At 32.0% G+C, this 19,622-nt stretch overlaps 1 protein-coding gene across 2 annotated transcripts; it reads right to left on the reverse strand.

The window, feature by feature from the left end:
• Nucleotides 1-3,696: 3,696 nt before the first annotated feature.
• On the reverse strand, nt 3,697-19,445 carry LOC141457533 (post-GPI attachment to proteins factor 2-like). Of its 2 annotated transcripts, none has more exons than XM_074134670.1 (4): nt 18,813-19,435; nt 15,421-15,667; nt 7,205-7,420; nt 3,697-5,138 (listed from the first exon to the last, which is right to left on the reverse strand). In XM_074134670.1, the coding sequence occupies exons 1-4, from the start codon at nt 18,984-18,986 to the stop codon at nt 5,008-5,010; spliced, it is 768 nt and encodes a 255-aa protein (XP_073990771.1). In that variant the 5' UTR covers nt 18,987-19,435; the 3' UTR covers nt 3,697-5,007. The 2 variants fall into 2 exon arrangements, with proteins under 2 accessions (XP_073990771.1, XP_073990772.1); XM_074134671.1 differs by lacking the exon at nt 3,697-5,138 and adding an exon at nt 5,825-6,192 and having other exon boundaries at nt 18,813-19,445.
• Nucleotides 19,446-19,622: the final 177 nt, after the last annotated feature.

Genomic DNA, 19,622 nt, shown 5'->3' on the forward strand with positions numbered 1-19,622 from the left:
GATGAGCCTGTTGAGGCTCTCCACGCTGTACATCAAATGGAAAAAGAGATTTGTCCCCTTTGTATAAGGCCCTCTCCAAAATTATTATTACTAATTACTCTGTAAATCTTGGCCCCATTTTGATAAAATTTGCTAGGATAATAGGGTTAAGGCTCCCCTACGTAACATTAAAGCGGCGATCACCTCTTACACTTGTTAAGGGGAAGTATAGCAATCGTTTCAAATTATCCACACGTGAACCGATTTTCATCAATGAAGTCTCATTCGAATCGAAATATTCTACAGATTTGCACTTTAAAAGTCTCGTCGCTGTGCCTTATAAGGAGGGGAGTTCGCACAACCCAAATAAGGCCCTTTCTCAAACTATTAAAACTATCCGGTAGGACAGTTGTATAAGGGTTGATCATCAAAAACTGCACGAAAAAGCGTAATGTTGAAAAACACCCAACATTGACAATTTATTACCAATATTTATAAACCCTAAGTCCCATTTTGATAAAATTTAGCACGAAGAAACGGTTAAAGCTCCACTACGTGGCTGTGAACTGCCAATATGCTCTTCCTCCTACTAACAGCAAGTACTGCAATCTTTAAATTTATCAATGAGTGAACCGATTTACATCAATCAATTGTGTCGTTAATCGTGCAGAAAGCGAGATATCTACTGTTAAAGTTTTATTCCGTTCTATAAAGTGAAAACTTTAACTTCATATATCTCGAAAACTACTCGATAGATTTTGTTTATATTTCACTTCAATATGGAGACTGCTATTGTCTATAATCGTGTAAAATTTAGTAAAAATCTATCGAGCAGCAAACGAGATATTTAGTGTTAAATATTGTTTCCGTTCTATAAAGTGAAAATTTTAACTTCAAATATCTCGAAAACTACTCGATAAATTTTGTTTATATTTTACTTATATATAGAGACTACTATTGTCTATAATCGTGAAAATTTAATAAAAATCTACCGAGCAGAAAACGAGATAGTGTTAAATTTTGTTTCGGTTCTACAAAGTGAAATCTTTAACTTCAATTATCTCAAAAACTACTCGATAGATTTTGTTTATATTTCACTTTTATATGGACACTACTATAGTCTACAATCGTGTAAAAGTTAGTGAAAATCTATTGGGTAGAAAACGAGATTTTTTGAGTTAAAATTTGTTTTCGTTCTATAGTGTTTATAGAGGTTAGAAATTTGAAGTGTTTGAAAAGCTCCAAACTTTAACTTTCCATATCTCATTAACTATTAGCACTAAAACGTTGCCAATCTTGTCGGTTTAGTAATGTTAGCATTGATTTCTGAGCAATACGAACGGAGATATAGTGGTTTGTAATTTTAAGTATTTTAACCTCCAATGTTTAACCTTCTATGTATATCTCAGTTATTATTATCAATAAATCGCTGTCATTATCAGTTATAGTGCTTTCTTTTCTCTACAATTTAGTAAAGAGATCATTGAATTCTTAACAATACGATGACAGATATAGAGGTATGAAATTTTAGCGATTTACAAACTTTCCAATTTTTAACCTTCCACATCTCAGCAACTACATATGTATAAATACTAAAATCTTGCAAATTATACCAGTTATTGAGCTAACTTTTGTCTACAATTCGGTAATGAAATCAATAAATTCTCATGAGCATGTTAAAAGGCCATAATGTTTTGAATTTTGAACGAATTTGAAAACCACTAAAACATTACCTTCCATATCATAATAACTATAAATACTAAATCATTGCAATTTATAGCAATTGTTGATCTTACTTTTCTCTACAATTCGTTAAAGAATTCATTGAGTTCTCAAGTGTAAGTTGGGAGAAATAAAGGTTTGAAATTTGAACGATTTACAAACCCATCAAAATTTAACCTTCCATATCTCAACAACTATAAATACCAAAAGATTGCAATTAATACCAGTTATAGAACTATTGTATTCTGAACAGTACAAAAAGAGATATAAAGGCTTTAAATTTATGCGGTTTTGAAAACTTCTAAAATTTAACCTTCTATATACATATGTATGTTTAACTACTATCATTGGAACATTGGTATTTATATCAGTTGTTGAGCTAACTTTTTTCTACATATAGGCAAAAAATGTATTGAATTTGAATTGTAAGGTGACGTTAGTAGAATTATCAATTATTGCACATCCCACACTTATTCTTAATTCTTAGAACCATCTATGAACAGCTGATACACATTGGGAAAGTATCGGTGTAATTTGTTAAGCAGCTGTGCGTTATTGCCATAATTTGAATTGTTTTCATTGTATTGGAATAAGTTTTTATGAATATTCAACTCATTACTGAAAATAGGAAGCAAATCACAGCGTTTTATTTCCAAGAAGTGTGATAGTTGACTGAATTGGTTTACTAAGATGGGAACCTTTTTATTGTACCAGAACTTTTCGGTAAAAACTTGGGCAGTTATTCTGCTTATCTTTTGAATGGATCAGGTTTGTTTTCTAATATATGTAACACTTTATTATCGCCTTTTCATTTCACTATTCTTATCACTTCAAAAGTCTCATAATCTCTTATGAGATTGCATAAAAAAAAAGAAAGACAAAATTAACTGCTAAAAGACGTACATATGTATAATTCACATAGTACTTGCATCATTAAAGAACTGACTCCATTTAAGTGATGATACACTGAATTTAGAGAAAGCAAATCATAAATTGAGAAACTAAAAGAGAGCTGAACAAGAAAACTTAAGATGGTAAAATTTAGTAACTTTCGTTTTTTCTAAACTTTCGAGTCCTGATAGCTCGATTTCTATTGTACGGGATTCTATGTAATTTGGCATAATTATAGATTTAACAGTTGTGCTTGATACGAGCGCTAGCCAACTGCTGTCCTCCTTTATTCCTTTTTTTCCTCATTGAATCTCTTATCCTTTAAGTAACCATCAACATTTTTACTCTTATTAGGAGTGCACTTACCTGTTAAATGCTACTTTTTCACATAATTAGCCAGTCGAGCTTCATGAATACCACAGTGTGTGCGCAAATAAATTTTTCTATTTATATCTTCTATATTATCAATTACAAATATAACATAAAAAAATCTACACACATTATCTTTTAAACTGATTCCCTTAAACACCTTTCTACAGCTAATGCTTTATTCATCTACTTTCCTACATTACATCAATCTCAATTTTCTTGTTTTTACTTAACTTCCTAAACTATATTGCTTTCAGATATCATTGCAAATATGTACAAAAATAATTTTATACGCCCTATTGATTAAAGAAACGCCGTCGCAGATGAACTAGCTCCAAATTAAACCAGGTGAAGTCTTTAATTCTTACGATAATTTCTATCTATCGATCTCTCTACCATAATAATAATAAACCGAATCAATCTATGCTAGATTATTTGAAATATGATTAAAATTGTATTTGCAATAGTAAAGGAATACAGGAATATAAAATGTAGTATTCTTTTTTTCCATAAACTTTGATTTCTATTGTACGGAATTATGTGTATTTTGCCGTTAACTTTCCCTTTAACTATCTCTTTAAAATTTAACTATCTCTAGAATTGCGAGAAATTGATTATTGTACATGCATGAAAGAGTAAAGAAAATATAGGAAGGTGAAATTAAGTAATCTTTCGTTTTTCCTAATTAATCAATCTCCAGAATCAAGAGAAATAAGTTCTGAACTAACACAAACGTACAAATAATCATTTATTAGAAATGCAAAGTTCTTAATACAAAACATCACAAAATTTAGTAGAAATATTTAGTGATGAAATTTGTAAATTAAATACTGCAATTATAAAATTATATGTATAATTACATACTTATTACATTCTTTTTATTCAGTACTCTTATACAGAAAGAAATAAGCGCAAATTTAAATTTTCTTTTTTTAATCAATATAATATTTGAAACAATAACGTTTTTAGAATGAATTAAGAAAAAAAAAAAAAGTATCGTAAGTATGACAGTATTTGAGATGTGAGTACAAAAATATAGCCAAACATTTAGGCAATTCCTGGAAAGAATTTACTCAAGAAAAGGTTAGATAAGAATATATCACATTGGAAAAAAAAATTATATAATCTGCACATAGTCGATTAACATTAATAAGTATCTCTTCATATAAAGTAAATTAACACTATAATACTGAGAACTTTTTAATTTAATTAGATTTTATACAACCGATAGTATTTATTAAAAAGTGTATTTATGCAAAGTCAACATTCATGATGCACGAATTTGACGATTTTTACTAATAACTTTATATTTCAATAGAAAACATTCTTATTTGTTAATATTTAATCAAAGGAAGATTTTTTTTTTTAATTATGGAAGGAATTGAATCAAATAACAATGTTCATAATATTTAATATACAAATAAATGATCGCAAAAATCTAATAAAAGGAAAAAGTAAGTTAGTTATTACAAAAATAAATTATACTCATGATATGTAAATATTTTTGTTGTAAGGATGGCAAGCGTAAGCATTTTTGTGAATTAAATTTTCTATTAAAATAAAAGTGTTTAATAAAAACCTATATTCATACAGTCACTTTGTTAAATAAATACAAGAGTGGTGCATTCCTATTAATTTAGCTGTTGTCGAGGATACACGAATAAGCACTAAGTACGAGGCAGTATTTCTTCAGACAGGTTCACCAACTAGGCGCAGCGAAGGCTGTCCGAGACATCAAGATTTAAGTACTGATATAACGTAGTTATTGGTTGCATTGCGCCCAGTTCCAAATCTCCAATCGGCAGTTCGACAGTCGAGAGCTAAGAGCCATTCCGCTCCGAAGCCGTAGACGGAGTCATCAGCGGCCTCTTCAACAGCACTATGATGTGGTGGGGGCGGTGGTGGGGGAGGCATTGGTAAGGGCACCGGCGGAGTCACATATATGCCAAGGTGCGGGAGTGGAGGACCGACAGTGCACGCTATCGCTGTAGTCACTCCCGCAGAACCCGTCTGTTATTCACCAGGCGGCCTTCTTTCTCGTCGTGGTCAGCTGATTACTTCCATACCTGTTTGATCAATTAGTAGCAGTCGGCTGTGGAAGTCGAGAGTAGCAGTAGTATGGAACGCCATGTTCGTAAGAACAACTATGTACTCAAAAAATGCAAACGCCGAATACACTAAAAGAAAAATAAGTTTGAACATAGAAATTTAAAAACAAAATATATATGAAAAATAAAAAACAGTTATGCAAACCAAATAAAAACTTGAATAACACGATATATCCATAATAACGCTAAATAGTTAAATACTATTAATTACAGTTTCAATTCTTAAATAAAATGGCCATCTTTTCTTTTTAGTTAAGGTATATCCTAATTTATGAGCGTAACTTATCGCAACAATGCAGATTTAATAGTTTTTGAGAAATACGTTGAATAAGCAAAAACAGTGTTTTTAGAAATTGTTCTTGTTGCTGTTACTTTTTTTTGATATCAGGTATTAAGGGTTGCTTAAACGATAAAAGGTATATAAATCAACAATTGCCCAACTTTTCATTCATACTTCAAGTATCATATTTTTAAGGATGTAATTGATGTCATAGACCCTTGGGCTGACCTTTTTTCATCCATTAATATTTTTCTTTTAGATTAACAAAAGATGTATCTCATCATCATAGTGAGTATTAAAAATGCACTTCATTTAAACTCTATTCCAAATTATTCTTGTGATTTATCTTTAATCATCACACTCACTCGCACATTAAAGAAAAAAGGAAAGTTCCAGTTGGTGCCGTGATTTGAATCACAGAGTTTAAACAAAATTTCAGTCTTGAATTCGTCTTACAGCAGAATATGAGAGCACAAATTACACACAATAATAAATAAATAATACTTGTAAATATAATTTATTTCAAATTTTAATTTAATTTAGTAACCCTTTAACGTACTTGTAAAGAAGTTGTACGTATAACCAACTAAAAATATACATTTCTTTATCTATTTATATTATACAAGGGTTGGCTGAAAAGTAATGCACACATGCTAGAAGAAGGGGAAAGAAAAGTGTTATTAAAGTACAATTCTTAAGCTTTATAATTATGTATTACTTTTCTACGTAGTCACCATTAACGCTAATTCTCTCAACGTGAAACAAGTTTTTTCTTTCCGACAATGAAGAATTCTTTTGACTTTTCTTGAATCCAGGACTTGACAGCTGCCTTTACCTCATCGTCTGAGGAATAGTGATTACCGTTAAGGTCTCTTGAGTAGAGGCAAATAAATAAAATAAAAAATCGCGGGGGGCAAGATCCGGGGAATAAGGAGGGTGTGGAATTGGTTCACTTCAGTTTTTCCAGAGTCTCTGCAGTTTCGCGCGAGGTGTGAGGACGAGCGATGTCATGTTGCAAGATTATTGGTGACAAGCTGCCACTAACACGACAAACTCGACGTCGGAGGTTTCTTAGAGTCTGTACGTACCAAGAAGAATTTACCGTTGCCCCTGGTTCCAGAAAATTGGTCACAAAAACATGGTGAGGCGAACTCCACTCCTTACGAGGCACAGCGTCGAGACTTTTAAAGTGCAAATCTGTACAAAATATCGATTCGAATGACACTTGATTCATGAAAATAAGTTCACGTGTCGATAATTTGAAACGATTGCTATACTTCTCCTTAACAAGTGTAAGAGCAGATCACCGCTTTAATGTTACGTAGGGGAGCCCTAACCCTATCATCCTACCAAATTTTATCAAAATCGGGCCAAGATTTACAGAGCAATTAGTAATAATAATTTTGTAGGGGGCCTTACATAAAGGGGGCTAACTCCTCTCCCATTCGATGTACAGCGTCGAGATCCCCAAAAGGTACAGAAATAAAAGGCAAAATTCCGAATCGAATGACACCTCATTCATGAAAATCGGTTCGCGCGTTTAGGCGCTACTTTGTTTACAAAAAAGGTAACAACAAGAATAATTTTTGAAAATGCGTTTTTGCTCATTTTCAGCAACTTTTTTTCTCGAAATCTATCAGAATTTGAAAAAAATTACAATTATTAAGGAGATTTGCTTTATATTATAAAGAAAATTTGGGAATTTTATCTTTAATAGAAAAAGAGAAAAAAATTGTCAAAGTTGGGTGTTTTTCAACGTTACGCTTTTTCGTGCACTTTTTGATGATCAACACTTATACAACTCTACCGGAGTTTTAATTATATCTATAAAATAATATTTTAAAAAGTAAAATACCGTATGGTTCGCAGTGTCTGTTGTGCCTTATAAAAAAGTATCCAGCTGCTGCAAATGATGTCATATTTATAGCTACTAGCTGGTATTTGTATCTAAGAGATCGACTCTCAACGTTGTCTGAGGGCAGCCTTCGCTCTCTAGTTAGTAGGTAGCAAGTAAGAGCCATATACAGCTCTGAAGTTACCATAAATGTCATGAAGCACTTCTCGTGAATGGCTACAACAAACATTTACAAAACAGTTAATTTATCAGTGCTATCTGAGATCTAATACTATTTCTTCTTCATATTAAGAAAAATAACTTGTAAGCTGTTAACAGAATCTCTATAAAATATGTGTTCGCGTTATTTTGTTGTGAAGGGTTACTAGGCTGTTTCACCGTCTAGACGGAATAACTGCAAGTAGGAGCAATCTTAACGGAGGACCATTGAACAGTAATGAGATGATCAACTGGAACTTTTTATTTTCAACTTAACATGAAATGATTTAAATCTTGTAGCAAGATTGATGAAAGGATGACAATAGTTTTAATGACAATAGGAATGTAAAATAAATTTTCTTGTGAATTACCATTGTACATAATCAAAAGTCAAAATAATAAAATTTTAGAGTTGAATATTAAAAACCAAAAGAAAGTCTTTATTAAGTGCTGCGAAGATTCAGCACTCTGTCATTATGAGCAATAGCATGAACACTCTCCAAAAATTTAAACAACCCGGTAGTGACCTCTACTTTTTGATCCTATACTCGTTAACTCTGTTTCACAAGATAAATTCTAACGGTAGATTGGAGTATCTGGTGTGAGTGAGAGCTCACTGCGGATTGGGTTGAAATGAGACAGCCGAAAACGACGCGAAACTGGCCACCCGTCTCCAAGTCACACCATCAGAGCCTCTAACTACCTCAGATTTAAAACTCTTTCCAAAACAAATCTGTTACAGAAAAGGGCAGAAATTTACTCATCCTCGAAACAAGTTAAAGGAAAATTCTACTTCTCTATACAGTTCTCCTTACCAAAAAAAAACCCCATGGTTTACAGCATATTCGGAAAGCCGAGGATTTTAATGTACAATAAACAGACTGAGATTTAATCGCAACTACTCACCTAATAATTTGGCACGTATTGGCATAGAAATAAATCCTATACGCTCCTGCGACAAGGAATCAATAACCGAAGCCAATCACATAATCCTGGCATGCGACAAGTACAAGAAGAGAGGTAGGGATTAGCTGTGGAAGGAAATATTTCAGACGATCTGCCCACTTCCGGACAACTTAAACACTATACTAACTTACCCAAACATTTAGCCAGACTTGCATAACTACATAAACTATTAAGGCCTCTATTTGTACCTGTATTTATTCTTAGGGGACAATTGTCCCAGAATAATAAATTTCTTTTCTATTCTATTCTATTTCTATTCTACATACGGACAAATAAAATTACAACATAACTTTCACGCAACCATACGGACAATGATTTTAAAACACTACATACTAACAGACGAACTACCAAAGACAGACAAATGATCGCTAATTAGGAATCACCTTAAGGCCAAGAAGAAAAGAAGAAGAATAAAAAAAAAACCCTTAACTGCTAGTTAAAGTGAAATAACAATAAATTTAATCGAAAAATGAACTTAAACCGATGATAATAAATAATTAAAATAAACAATATAATTAATGTAACATATGTTGGTGTAAGCATTTTTGAAAAAGGTTTTTGAATTTTTTCAGCCTCATATTTTTTATTTTTTTTATAACGTTTACCTTTTATCCTGTGAAAACGTTTCAAATAAAGAATGAATTCGTATTGGAAGTTATTTGAACGTTAATAATCGGACTAAGCGTTATAGAAATATTAGTAATAATAGTATTAGAGAGGGCTTTCACGAAAATCGGTTCACGCGTCGATAATCTGAAACGATATTCTTCCCCTTAACAGGTGTAACAGCAAAATGTCGCTTTAACGTTACGAAGGGGAGTCCTAACCCTTTCATCCTACCAAATTTTATGAAAAGCGGGCCAAGATTTGCAGAGTAATTCGTAATAATAATTTTGGATGGGGCCTTGCATACGTGGGGCTAACTCCTGCCCCATTCGATGTACAGCGTCGAGACCCCCAAAAGGTACAGAAATAAAAGGCAAAATTCCGAATCGAATGACACCTCATTCATGAAAATCAGTTCGCGCGTTTAGGCGCTACTTTGTTTACAAAAAAGGTAACAACAAGAATAATTTTTGAAAATGTGTTTTTGCTCATTTTCAGCAACTTTTTTTTTCTCGAAATCTATCAGAATTTGAAAAAAAATTACAATTATTAAGGAGATTTGCTCTATATTATAAAGAAAATTTGGGAATTTAATCTTTTATAGAAAAAAATAAAAACATTGTCAAAGTTGGGTGTTTTTCAACGTTACGCTTTTTCGTGCACTTTTTGACGATCAACACTTATAACTGTCCTACCGGACAGTTTTAAATACGAATGAGGTTAGAAATTTATAAAAGTAGATTATCTTTCCAGTAACTTTTCATAACAATTCTTATACTTCTCTATGTTTTTTTTTAAAAAAAAAACGGATTATTAATCATTCTAGGATCATAGAGTGTTCTCCATTTTACTGCAACACTAACTTAATCACAAGCAACCCACACAATAACATAAGTTAATTTTATATACACTGGGCCAAAAAAGTCTGTGAACACTAACCTAAATTTTATTACTTTTATTATTATCTTATTAGAAACTTCTTTTATTTTCAAATGAAATATACTATTCGATAGAGAGAAACCAGAGTTTTTCATTTTATATTCAATCTTTTATTTTTGTTCAGCAGGAATATCACAATTAAATGTTTAACAAAACAACACCCCAAACGAATGCAAAAAAAGTCTGTGAACACTTTGCAGAAATAAATCATTGTTACACATTGTACGTGAATTATAAATTTTAAAAACTTGTAGGACCTCCTATGTTCCTAATCACTTCCAACAAACGAGCTTTCATCGATCCTAATAATTTTGTGGTCGTCAATGTTGGAATTTTATCCCACTCTTCTAAAATAGCGTTTTTTAGTTGTTCACGGTTTCTTATTCCTCGTTTATTTATTTCGCGGCTGATTTCATCCCACAAATGTTCTATTGGGTTAAGGTCTGGCATTTGTGGAGGGGTGTTTAGGCGCCAGAGTGTATTATTTAAAAGCCATTCCCGAGTTTTTGGTGCGGTATGTTTCGGGTCATTGTCTTGTTGGAAGACAAACGTTCCCTCCAACCCTAATTTTTTTGAATTTTCTTTTAAATTGCGTCTTAATATATCCACATACACATATTGGTCCATCATACCATTAATTAGATCTAACTTGCCCACTCCTTTAGCACTCATGCACCCCACACCAGAATGTTGCCTCCCCCATGCTTAAAAGTAGGCTTCATATTTTTCATTTTCATAGCTTCATTTCTTTTTTGCCACACTTTTTGTCGTCAATCAGACCCACATACATTGAATTTCGACTCATCTGAAAAGATTACGGTTTCCCAGAAACTAGAAGGCTTAGAAACATATTCTTTCGCGAAATCCAATCGGCGGTTACTATTTATTTTATTGATTAAAGGTTTTTTCCTCGGGACTCGACCGCAATAATCGTATTCATGTAATTTATTTCTAATTGTATGTGGTGTTACGCTTACACATAACCACTTGATAATTCTTGACTGATTTTTTGAGCGCTTGTCCTGGGTTCTTCTCGAACAGACTTCAGAATTTGCCGTTTATGAAAGGAATTAAGTTTTGGTGGCCGTCCACTGCGTGGCCTACTAATCACATTTCCGTACTTTTTAATTATATTATGCACCGTTGAAGGGTTTTTTTGAACTATCTTCCCTATTTCTCGAATACTTTTTCTTTCATTTCGCAACGTCACAATAAGTTCTCGAATTGGTCTGGGAACTTCCATATTAGTGGTTAAATATGAACTAATTAGATTATTTATTCACAAAACTGACTGTAGTGGTTTCTACAATACAATAGAGAACTTTGAAACTTTATTCAATCGTTTTTCTGTTTGTTATCTTAATGTTTTTACATATTTATACAGCTGTTCACAGACTTTTTTTGCATTCGTTTGGGGTGTTGTTTTGTTAAACATTTAATTGTGATATTCCTGCTGAACAAAAATAAAAGATTGAATATAAAATGAAAACTCTGGTTTCTCTCTATCGAATAGTATATCTCATTTGAAAATAAAAGAAGTTTCTAATAAGATAATAATAAAAGTAATAAAATTTAGGTTAGTGTTCACAGACTTTTTTGGCCCAGTGTATGTATTCACTTGTTTTAGAAATAAATTTTATATAAGATCTAGAAAACCTGTCATAATCTCCAATGTATTTTTTTTATCTAAAGAAGGTAGCGTTTTGAATATTTGACAATCCTCTTTTGTCATGACAATTTATGTTAAAATGATAATATTTGAAAAATTAATTATAAGTAGGCAATAAATTAATAAAAAGTGTAATAAACAATCAATAAATTAATGATTAAAACTGTCCGGTAGGACAGTTGTATAAGGGTTGATCGTCAAAAAGTACACGAAAAAGCGTAACGTTGAAAAACACCTAACTTTGACAATTTTTTTCTCTTTTTCTATAAAAGATTAATTTCCAAATTTTCTTTAAAATAAATGCAAACCCTCCTTAATTAATGTATTTTTTTTTTCAACAATCCAGATCTAATAGATTTTTAGAAAAAAGTTGCTGAAAATGAGCAAAAACGCATTTTCAAAAATTATTCTTGTTGTTACCATTTTTGTAAACAACGTAGCGCCTAAACGCGCGAACCGATTTTCATGAATTTTGCCTTTTATTTCTGTACCTTTTGGGGATCTCGACGCTGTACATCGAATGGGAGAGGAGTTAGCCCCCTTTATGTAAGACCCCCTACAAAATTATTATTACTAATTGCTCTGTAAATCTTGGCCCGATTTTGATAAAATTTGGTAGGATGATAGGGTTAGGGCTCCCCTACCTAACATTAAAGCGGCGATCTGCTCTTACACTTGTTAAGGAGAAGTATAGCAATCGTTTCAAATTATCCACACGTGAACTTATTTTCATGAATGAAGTGTCATTCGAATCGAAATTTTGTACAGATTTGCTCTTTAATAGTCTCGAGGCTGTGCCTTATAAGGAGGGGAGTTCGCACAACCCAAATAAGGCCTTTTCTAAAACTATTGTTACCAATATTTCTATAACCCTTGGTCCGAGTTTGATAAAATTTAGCATGAAGAAGCGGTTAAAGCTCCTCTACGTGGCTGTGAAATGCCATCATGCTCTTACTCCTACTAAGAGGAAGTACTGCAATCGTTAAAATTATCAATGAGTGAACCGATTTACATCAATGAATTGTCGTTCGATTCAAAAACTTTGTCTCTTTGCCTTTTAGAGAGAAGTACTGTATTCGCAGTTTATTTTTCTTATTCCACTTAAAAGGAAGTACTGAAATCTATTTACGTACAAATACCTTCCTATTTTATTCAAAACGCTTTCTCAAAAAATTGTGGTTGAGGATGGTTTGGGGACCGCAACTATAATCATTCTTTAAAAAGATCTCTCCAGTGGTAGTTACGGTTCCGACTTAACACCTTATCAGTTTATAATGATAGAATTGCTTTTTCCAAATTTTAAAAAAATCTGTAAAGCAGATACGTAACTTTGAAAAATAGACAAAAAGGAAAATCTATCCAAAAGGTACAAAAATCTCCTTAACAAAAACTTACATTTTAAAATGTTATTATAAGGGTTGATTAAACGCCAAAAGGTACACAAATCAGCAAGTACCCCACATTTCATTCATATTTCATTGACATTATTTAAGTAATTTTACTGCATTAATTTTCATTAATATTTTTTAGAATTTATTAGATGCCACAGACCTTTATGCTGGCCAGTTCATTCATAATATTTTTTTGTTATAATTGGGATAAAATGTATATTATACCTTCATTATTAAATAGGTACTTTATTTTAACTTTATTCCAAATTATTCTTCTGATTTCTTTTAATATGCCCTTTGTTCTGAGTAGTCACATATACATGCATGTTAAAGTAGAAAAAGGCAAAATTAGAGTCGGCTACTGTTTAAATTTGAATCACGGAGGATCTAAAACAATATTTCAGTCTTGAATTCATCTTACCGAAATATTCGTGAGCACAAATAACACACAATTAATATCAAGTAGATTATTCAACAATAATTATTCATTTCTCAATTGTAATTTAATTTAGTCTCCCTAATTTTACTTATAGTAAAATACTGGTGTAATTAGCTGTCCTAAAAATATGCATATCTTATTTATTTTATATTGCACATATACAACATTGTGGGAAGGACACCTAGATTGAGAATTTAATTGAAGACAACTATATTTTTTGCGATAAAGCTAGATTAATTATTACCTATTATTACAAACGCTTGACTACTACATAAAATAACAATTACTTTAATCGAAGAATAAACTTAAACTGACGATTTTTATTTAAAAATAAAAATAAATAAATAAAATAAAATCATTGATGTATGTTGGCGTAAGCGTTTTTTAAAAAACGTTTATGAATTTTTTAGACTCATAATTTTTTTTATTTTTTATAACGTTTTTCTTTTTAATCTGCAATTAATAGTTTGATTGGGAAGGGATTAGCTATGCGGTTAGCGTACTGGACTCCCACGCGGAGGTCCCGGGTTCGAATCCAGCTGCTGACCCTTAGATTTTCTCTCCCTAGGAGCTTCTTACAGCTCACTGTCCGGTGATGGACTGTGTTATCTGTAACGAGAGAACACTGTCCGGAGGCCGGCAGTGCACTGAAAAAAGCTCCGGGCGCCAATAACCTTAGATGTTGACGCGCCTTAAATCATACAAAAAAAATAGTTTGATTATTATAGATAAATAGATATTACAGTCAATCTACAGTGCTACTTGAACAAATATTTTGTAAATGAAAATGGCCAGCATAAGTGTCTGTGACTTTCAATAAATTCTAAAAAATATTAATGAAAATTAATGCAGTAAAATTACTTTAATATTAATGAAATGTTGGGTACTAGCTGATTTGTGTACCTTTTGGCGTTTAATCAACCCTTATACTTAACATTTTAAACTGTAAGTTTTTGTTAATAGTTAATATAATTATTTGAATTTGAGAAAATCTTGTGATAATCTTTTTTTTATCACAATGTTATATATACGAGTATATTGTACTTGAATTATTATATAAAATACATAATTGTATTTATTGTGATAAAAAAGAATTGTAAAAAGATTTTCTTAAATTCAAAATATTAAAATAAATTAATAATTTATTGTAATATGCCAACTTAAATTTAATTTTAATGTAAGTAAATTTTTAGGTCTCAAGAGGACTGGCATTATATTAACACTTCTTCTTAAACGGTGCTACAACTCATGAAGTGTCTTGGCCTCCTCAAGACGTGCCCGCCGGGTGTCTCTTTCCTGTGCAGCCGCCCTCCAGCTTCGGAATCCCAGCATTGCCAAAGCATCTCTTGCCACACAGTCCTGCCATCGCGTTCTTGGTCTGTCTACCCTCCTGGGACCTTGTTCACTACCATCCATAACTTTTTGCCCTGACCATCGCAGTCTTCCGAGTTTTATAATTTTTTGTCGATATAGGTTCCTTGAACTCCCGGTTTTTCCTGATTCTCCACCTCTGTCCATCACTTACAAGGCCATAAATTCTACGGAGAACCTTCCGCTCGAATACCGCCAAGGACCGCTCATCTAGTTTTGACATGGTCCATGGTCCATGCTTCGGAGCCGTATATAAGCACTATTATATTAACACTACCTTCTTAAAATCAGAAATAATAAATGAAAAATATATTTGAGTCTATATCTGGTTTTCCTGTATCTTACATAAATTTACATCCGAAAGAAGAGAAAATTGAAAACTTGTCCTAAACAAGTAAACTTAGCTAATGTAACATATGTACAATCCTAAAAAAAAGATAAGAAATTTATTGAAACATAGAAAATTTCGTACCCAAAACATTAGAATTGATTTAATGACCGAATCCTTCGAATTTAAATCCCCCACCATTTAATATTTAACTTTCACTAAGAATAAAAATACAAATAAACAATTTTATTATATGTTTATAATTCATATTATATATATCTTATTAATATAATGTAATTTATAACTCACCATAATTATATGCTGATGTAATGAATGTAAGCCCAATTAACGCAAGGTTTTCAATAACATTTAAAATGCAAGCAAGTGTAGCCAATTTCTGGGCTTTGCTGTTAAGGACATCTTTATAATACTGCCTATACATTCCAGCGAACATAAATCTTGGCATTGCATGCATTGCTATTGCAGTACCCCAAACAAATCTCTGAGTACGGTAGTTGCCTATCGCTGCCGATATTGATGGTAAGAAATTCTGTACCTGAAATTTAAGTTTTAACGGCAGAGTTAGATTTATCGAAACACAAGACTTTTTCTTATTAAAATTAATTCTTAAGGATTAAACTTATTAGTTTTCTTCATGCTCTGAACTTTTGAAAATATTTTCTTCTTTTAAACATTACATACATATGTATTTTACGTGAGTAAAGAAAAATTACCCTAACCATTTTTGAATGAAATAAAAATGTACTGAGTAAAGAGCATTAGCAGTCAACCTATTTTCTTCAAATTTAGAATTATACATATATATCCCTGATTTTATCATCGTTACAAGCATGATTTTTCTTTTTCACACCGGGATTAGATTTTCATCCATTATCATAGTTGATTTATCAGCTTGGAATAGAAAAATAAATTTCAACGGTTTCTGTTTTTCAAAGTGATTTAGGTTACATGGGATATGTGTTTTTTAAAATGTTAATGAACAGCGAAAAATTTCTATAAAACTTTAAAATAAAATTAACGAAAACTAGAATGTACTTAAGAATATTGTACATGGGTAATATTGGAGCTGAATGTTATGAGAGGGAGAGTTAATTTGTACAGGAAATAATAATGGATTAAATATTATTACAATTTTTAGCCTTTTCAGCTGTGGCTGTGTTTGGTCTAGTGTAGGGAATGTCTGATAAAAGTGTGTGTGATGGGTGAATCATAATGTTTTTTGTGATTTGCTTTGTATTTCTCTATTTTTTTTCTAACAAATCCTTCGTCTTTCTTTTCTTCCTAAAGAATATAGCGTAATTGAGCTGTTGATTCTGCCCGGTTGTTGACTATGTTTTTCAAGGTGGTTTGTTCCTAATCCCCCTCTTCCAGAAGTAAGTACCCTTAACCGAAATTTCCTGGACAAATGTTACAAATAAAAGTTATACAAATTTATTATAAGTTATTTAATAAAGTAATGTATACAAAGTTTGAAGAAAATAATAGATGCTACATTCAAAAAAATCTTTGAAATGTGTAAAATCCGAAAGTAGTGCTCCTGCCGATTCAGGATTTTGACTGCTACCTTTCTATCGGGTCCATGGACGTGCCCACATGAAATTAAGAACTTCTTTGATTTTAAACTACTGTTCACATACAACTTGTATACTCACACACGATCTCGCATACGATTCTTAAAAACAACTTTTTCGGTCTAAAAACAGACGAATGCATATTGAAAATTTGACTTATTGTAATCCTTTTTCTTACTTGTATAGTCAGAGAAAACATAAAAATGTGTCTACCATTACTCTTAATGGTACTTTAACTCTGAAATTTTCAGGGATTGGTATCCCTGAAATTAGTGTTTTCTGCGCTAGACTCTTATCCAAAAATCCCTAGTTCGAGTCCAGGTTCAAGCTCTTTCAATTTCTATTCCTAGGAACCTCTTAAGCTCGCTCTCCGTATTTACTCCTACTACTGATATTTACTCTAATTTATCAATAGCAGGGTTTTTTTTTTGCGGAAGAAATTACTTTTATTTATTATTGAGAAATTATTTCTTGAGGATCCTTATCCTTACATGGCATATTTCCTCAGCTCAATAACACATAGATGGTTTCTATAGACCTCTCTAATTATATGAATGAAATTACCTTAAATTTGCAAGATTTTGTTAAAAGTATTGACATTTTTGGGTACACAATACATTTTTGAAAGTAAACTTAAAATTATTATTCATGGTAAACTAAAACTTATGTATTTTCGAGCAGAAAAGCATTTCATGGAAACAAGCCTAACTGTAAAAAGTACAATGGCGCATTGGCATAAATAGCATATTATGAAATCTTTACTTTAGTTCAAGACCATCGCCAGATGCTGTTAGAATCCTAGGATGAGTATTTTTGCCTCGACCAACAGAGGCTAGTCAAGCGACTAAGCGGTATGGAGGCCTCGACCAAGCGGTATGGACATCGCTTGAGGGAAGATACCAACATTCAAGCCAAAACATTCCAAATGTTATAGGTGTTGAGCGTCCCACGAATATCCGCCTGATGCGAAAACTCCCAGCGTTGGATGCACAAGAGAAACCATCCATTGGGAGTTCTAAAAATTCATCCCTACTACCTCAAAGAGATTCTACCCATACAAGGAAATAAAGAGATAAACCTGGACATGGAGTAGTAGCTTTTTCTGCCACTCACGACTATTTATTTGAGTTTATTCATTCATAGATCTAGTACAAACTAAATGTAAGCACCTTTGTAATGACTTAGTTAACTACATATGTTGCGTTACAGTGAAGTAGTATTTTCGAGTTTGTTTGAATGGTGAATTTTTTTTTCGATAACACTAAATGAGGGGCAATAGTGAGGAAAATAGAAGCACTACCTACCTCGATATGAGGATTCACTTATAATTAGATCGAAGGCAGTTCTATACAGTAGGGGTTGTAGTCTGGAGAAGGAAGAAAGGTTATTGTCAATTTCTGTCATAATTTTTTATTTTTCCACGCACCAACCTACAGACTAGGTCATCTTCACGTCCTGTACCTAAGGGAACAAAACCTAGTACCTAAAGAGTCGGAACAGAAGACAAACCAACCTTTGATGGTCAAATTTAAAAAAATAATAATGTAAATAAACATTCGCCCTGAAGATGAGCTAGTCCCTTAGGTCGAAAGGTTGGGAAAGAAATAAATACAAAAATAGGAGTTAAATTGACAATACCTTTCATCTTTTTGGATTAATGAATCAGTCACCAAAATTGATAAACAATATTTTACAGTGGTAGAGATAATACCAGAGAATTCTAGATTATACCACTAACTCATTCCATCCCTACAATTCCACTGTAAACAAAATAAAAAAGAAAAGAATATCTTACAGGTCTTAACTTCAGGAGTCATCTTTTAAAGGGGTAACAGTTTAACTAAGCCAAAATTCCTAGAATTTTATGTTATTGGTAACTTACAAAACAGTGATATTTTTCAACAGCATATGTTTTTCCATATCTAAACAAAATAGAACATAACAAAATTGTAACAAAATTAACCTAAAAAAAACTTTAATCCATTGTGTTCTAACATATGGAATAAAATAAAGATTTTTACTTCTTTAAAGAATGCTGATAATGTTGGCTAAAAGATTCACAAATACTACCAGTTTAAAAGAATTAATTAAAATTTAAATAAAACTCACTTTACAATGAGTAAATGTAGAATCTTCAAAATTGTACATTAGTGACCAAATGATGCAGAACACAAATCCGGTGAAAGGAAGTAAACAAGTAACCCAAGCGATTTTACTGATGGGAAGACGAAGAAAAAACCCTTTTTTAGGGTGATGTAGGGGTAAATACCCTGAACCACTCATCTCTGACTAATATAATAACTAATCATTACATTATGCGCTGAAATTCCTACTATTCAAATGCTAGCCAGATATGGCACTTTGTAAAAGTAGCCTCTGACAAATTTGATAAACATAACAATTCTTTGAATTTTTCAGAGATTATTACAAGAATTTGTATCACAGATACTCAACAGAGTTCGAAACCTTCCACGACACATTTTTAAATAACAGTTATAGTTACTTCTCGCACTATCTTAAAGCCGTGATTTGTGTTTCCAAGTTGACTGAAACCAGAACTAAAACAGTTCAATTGCCACCTAACACAACATTGACCAGCTGTTAGTAAATATACGTCACTACCTTGTAGTACCAAGAAATTCCATAAGGAGAGCCTAAATACATAAATTTATTTAGAATATCATTGCATTTGCAATTTGCATAACTGCATCGTGAGTGAAATCCAGGCAATATGCTAGAAGAATATTTCCTTTCTATCAACATAACACACTCCATTATTTAGTTTTCAAAATAATTATTAATAAAATTTGCACTAGCCAATTTAAAAAGTATATTTTTTAATTTTCAAAAGTAGCTATTAATTTCTGGAGCTTAGAAAAACAATGTACCTAAAAAATTTTAAAGCCTAATACTCCAAGT

The sequence above is a fragment of the Rhodnius prolixus genome, unplaced genomic scaffold (assembly GCF_049639745.1).
Source record: "Rhodnius prolixus isolate KJV_2025 unplaced genomic scaffold, Rpr scaffold_22, whole genome shotgun sequence".
Lineage (NCBI taxonomy): Eukaryota > Metazoa > Arthropoda > Insecta > Hemiptera > Reduviidae > Rhodnius > Rhodnius prolixus.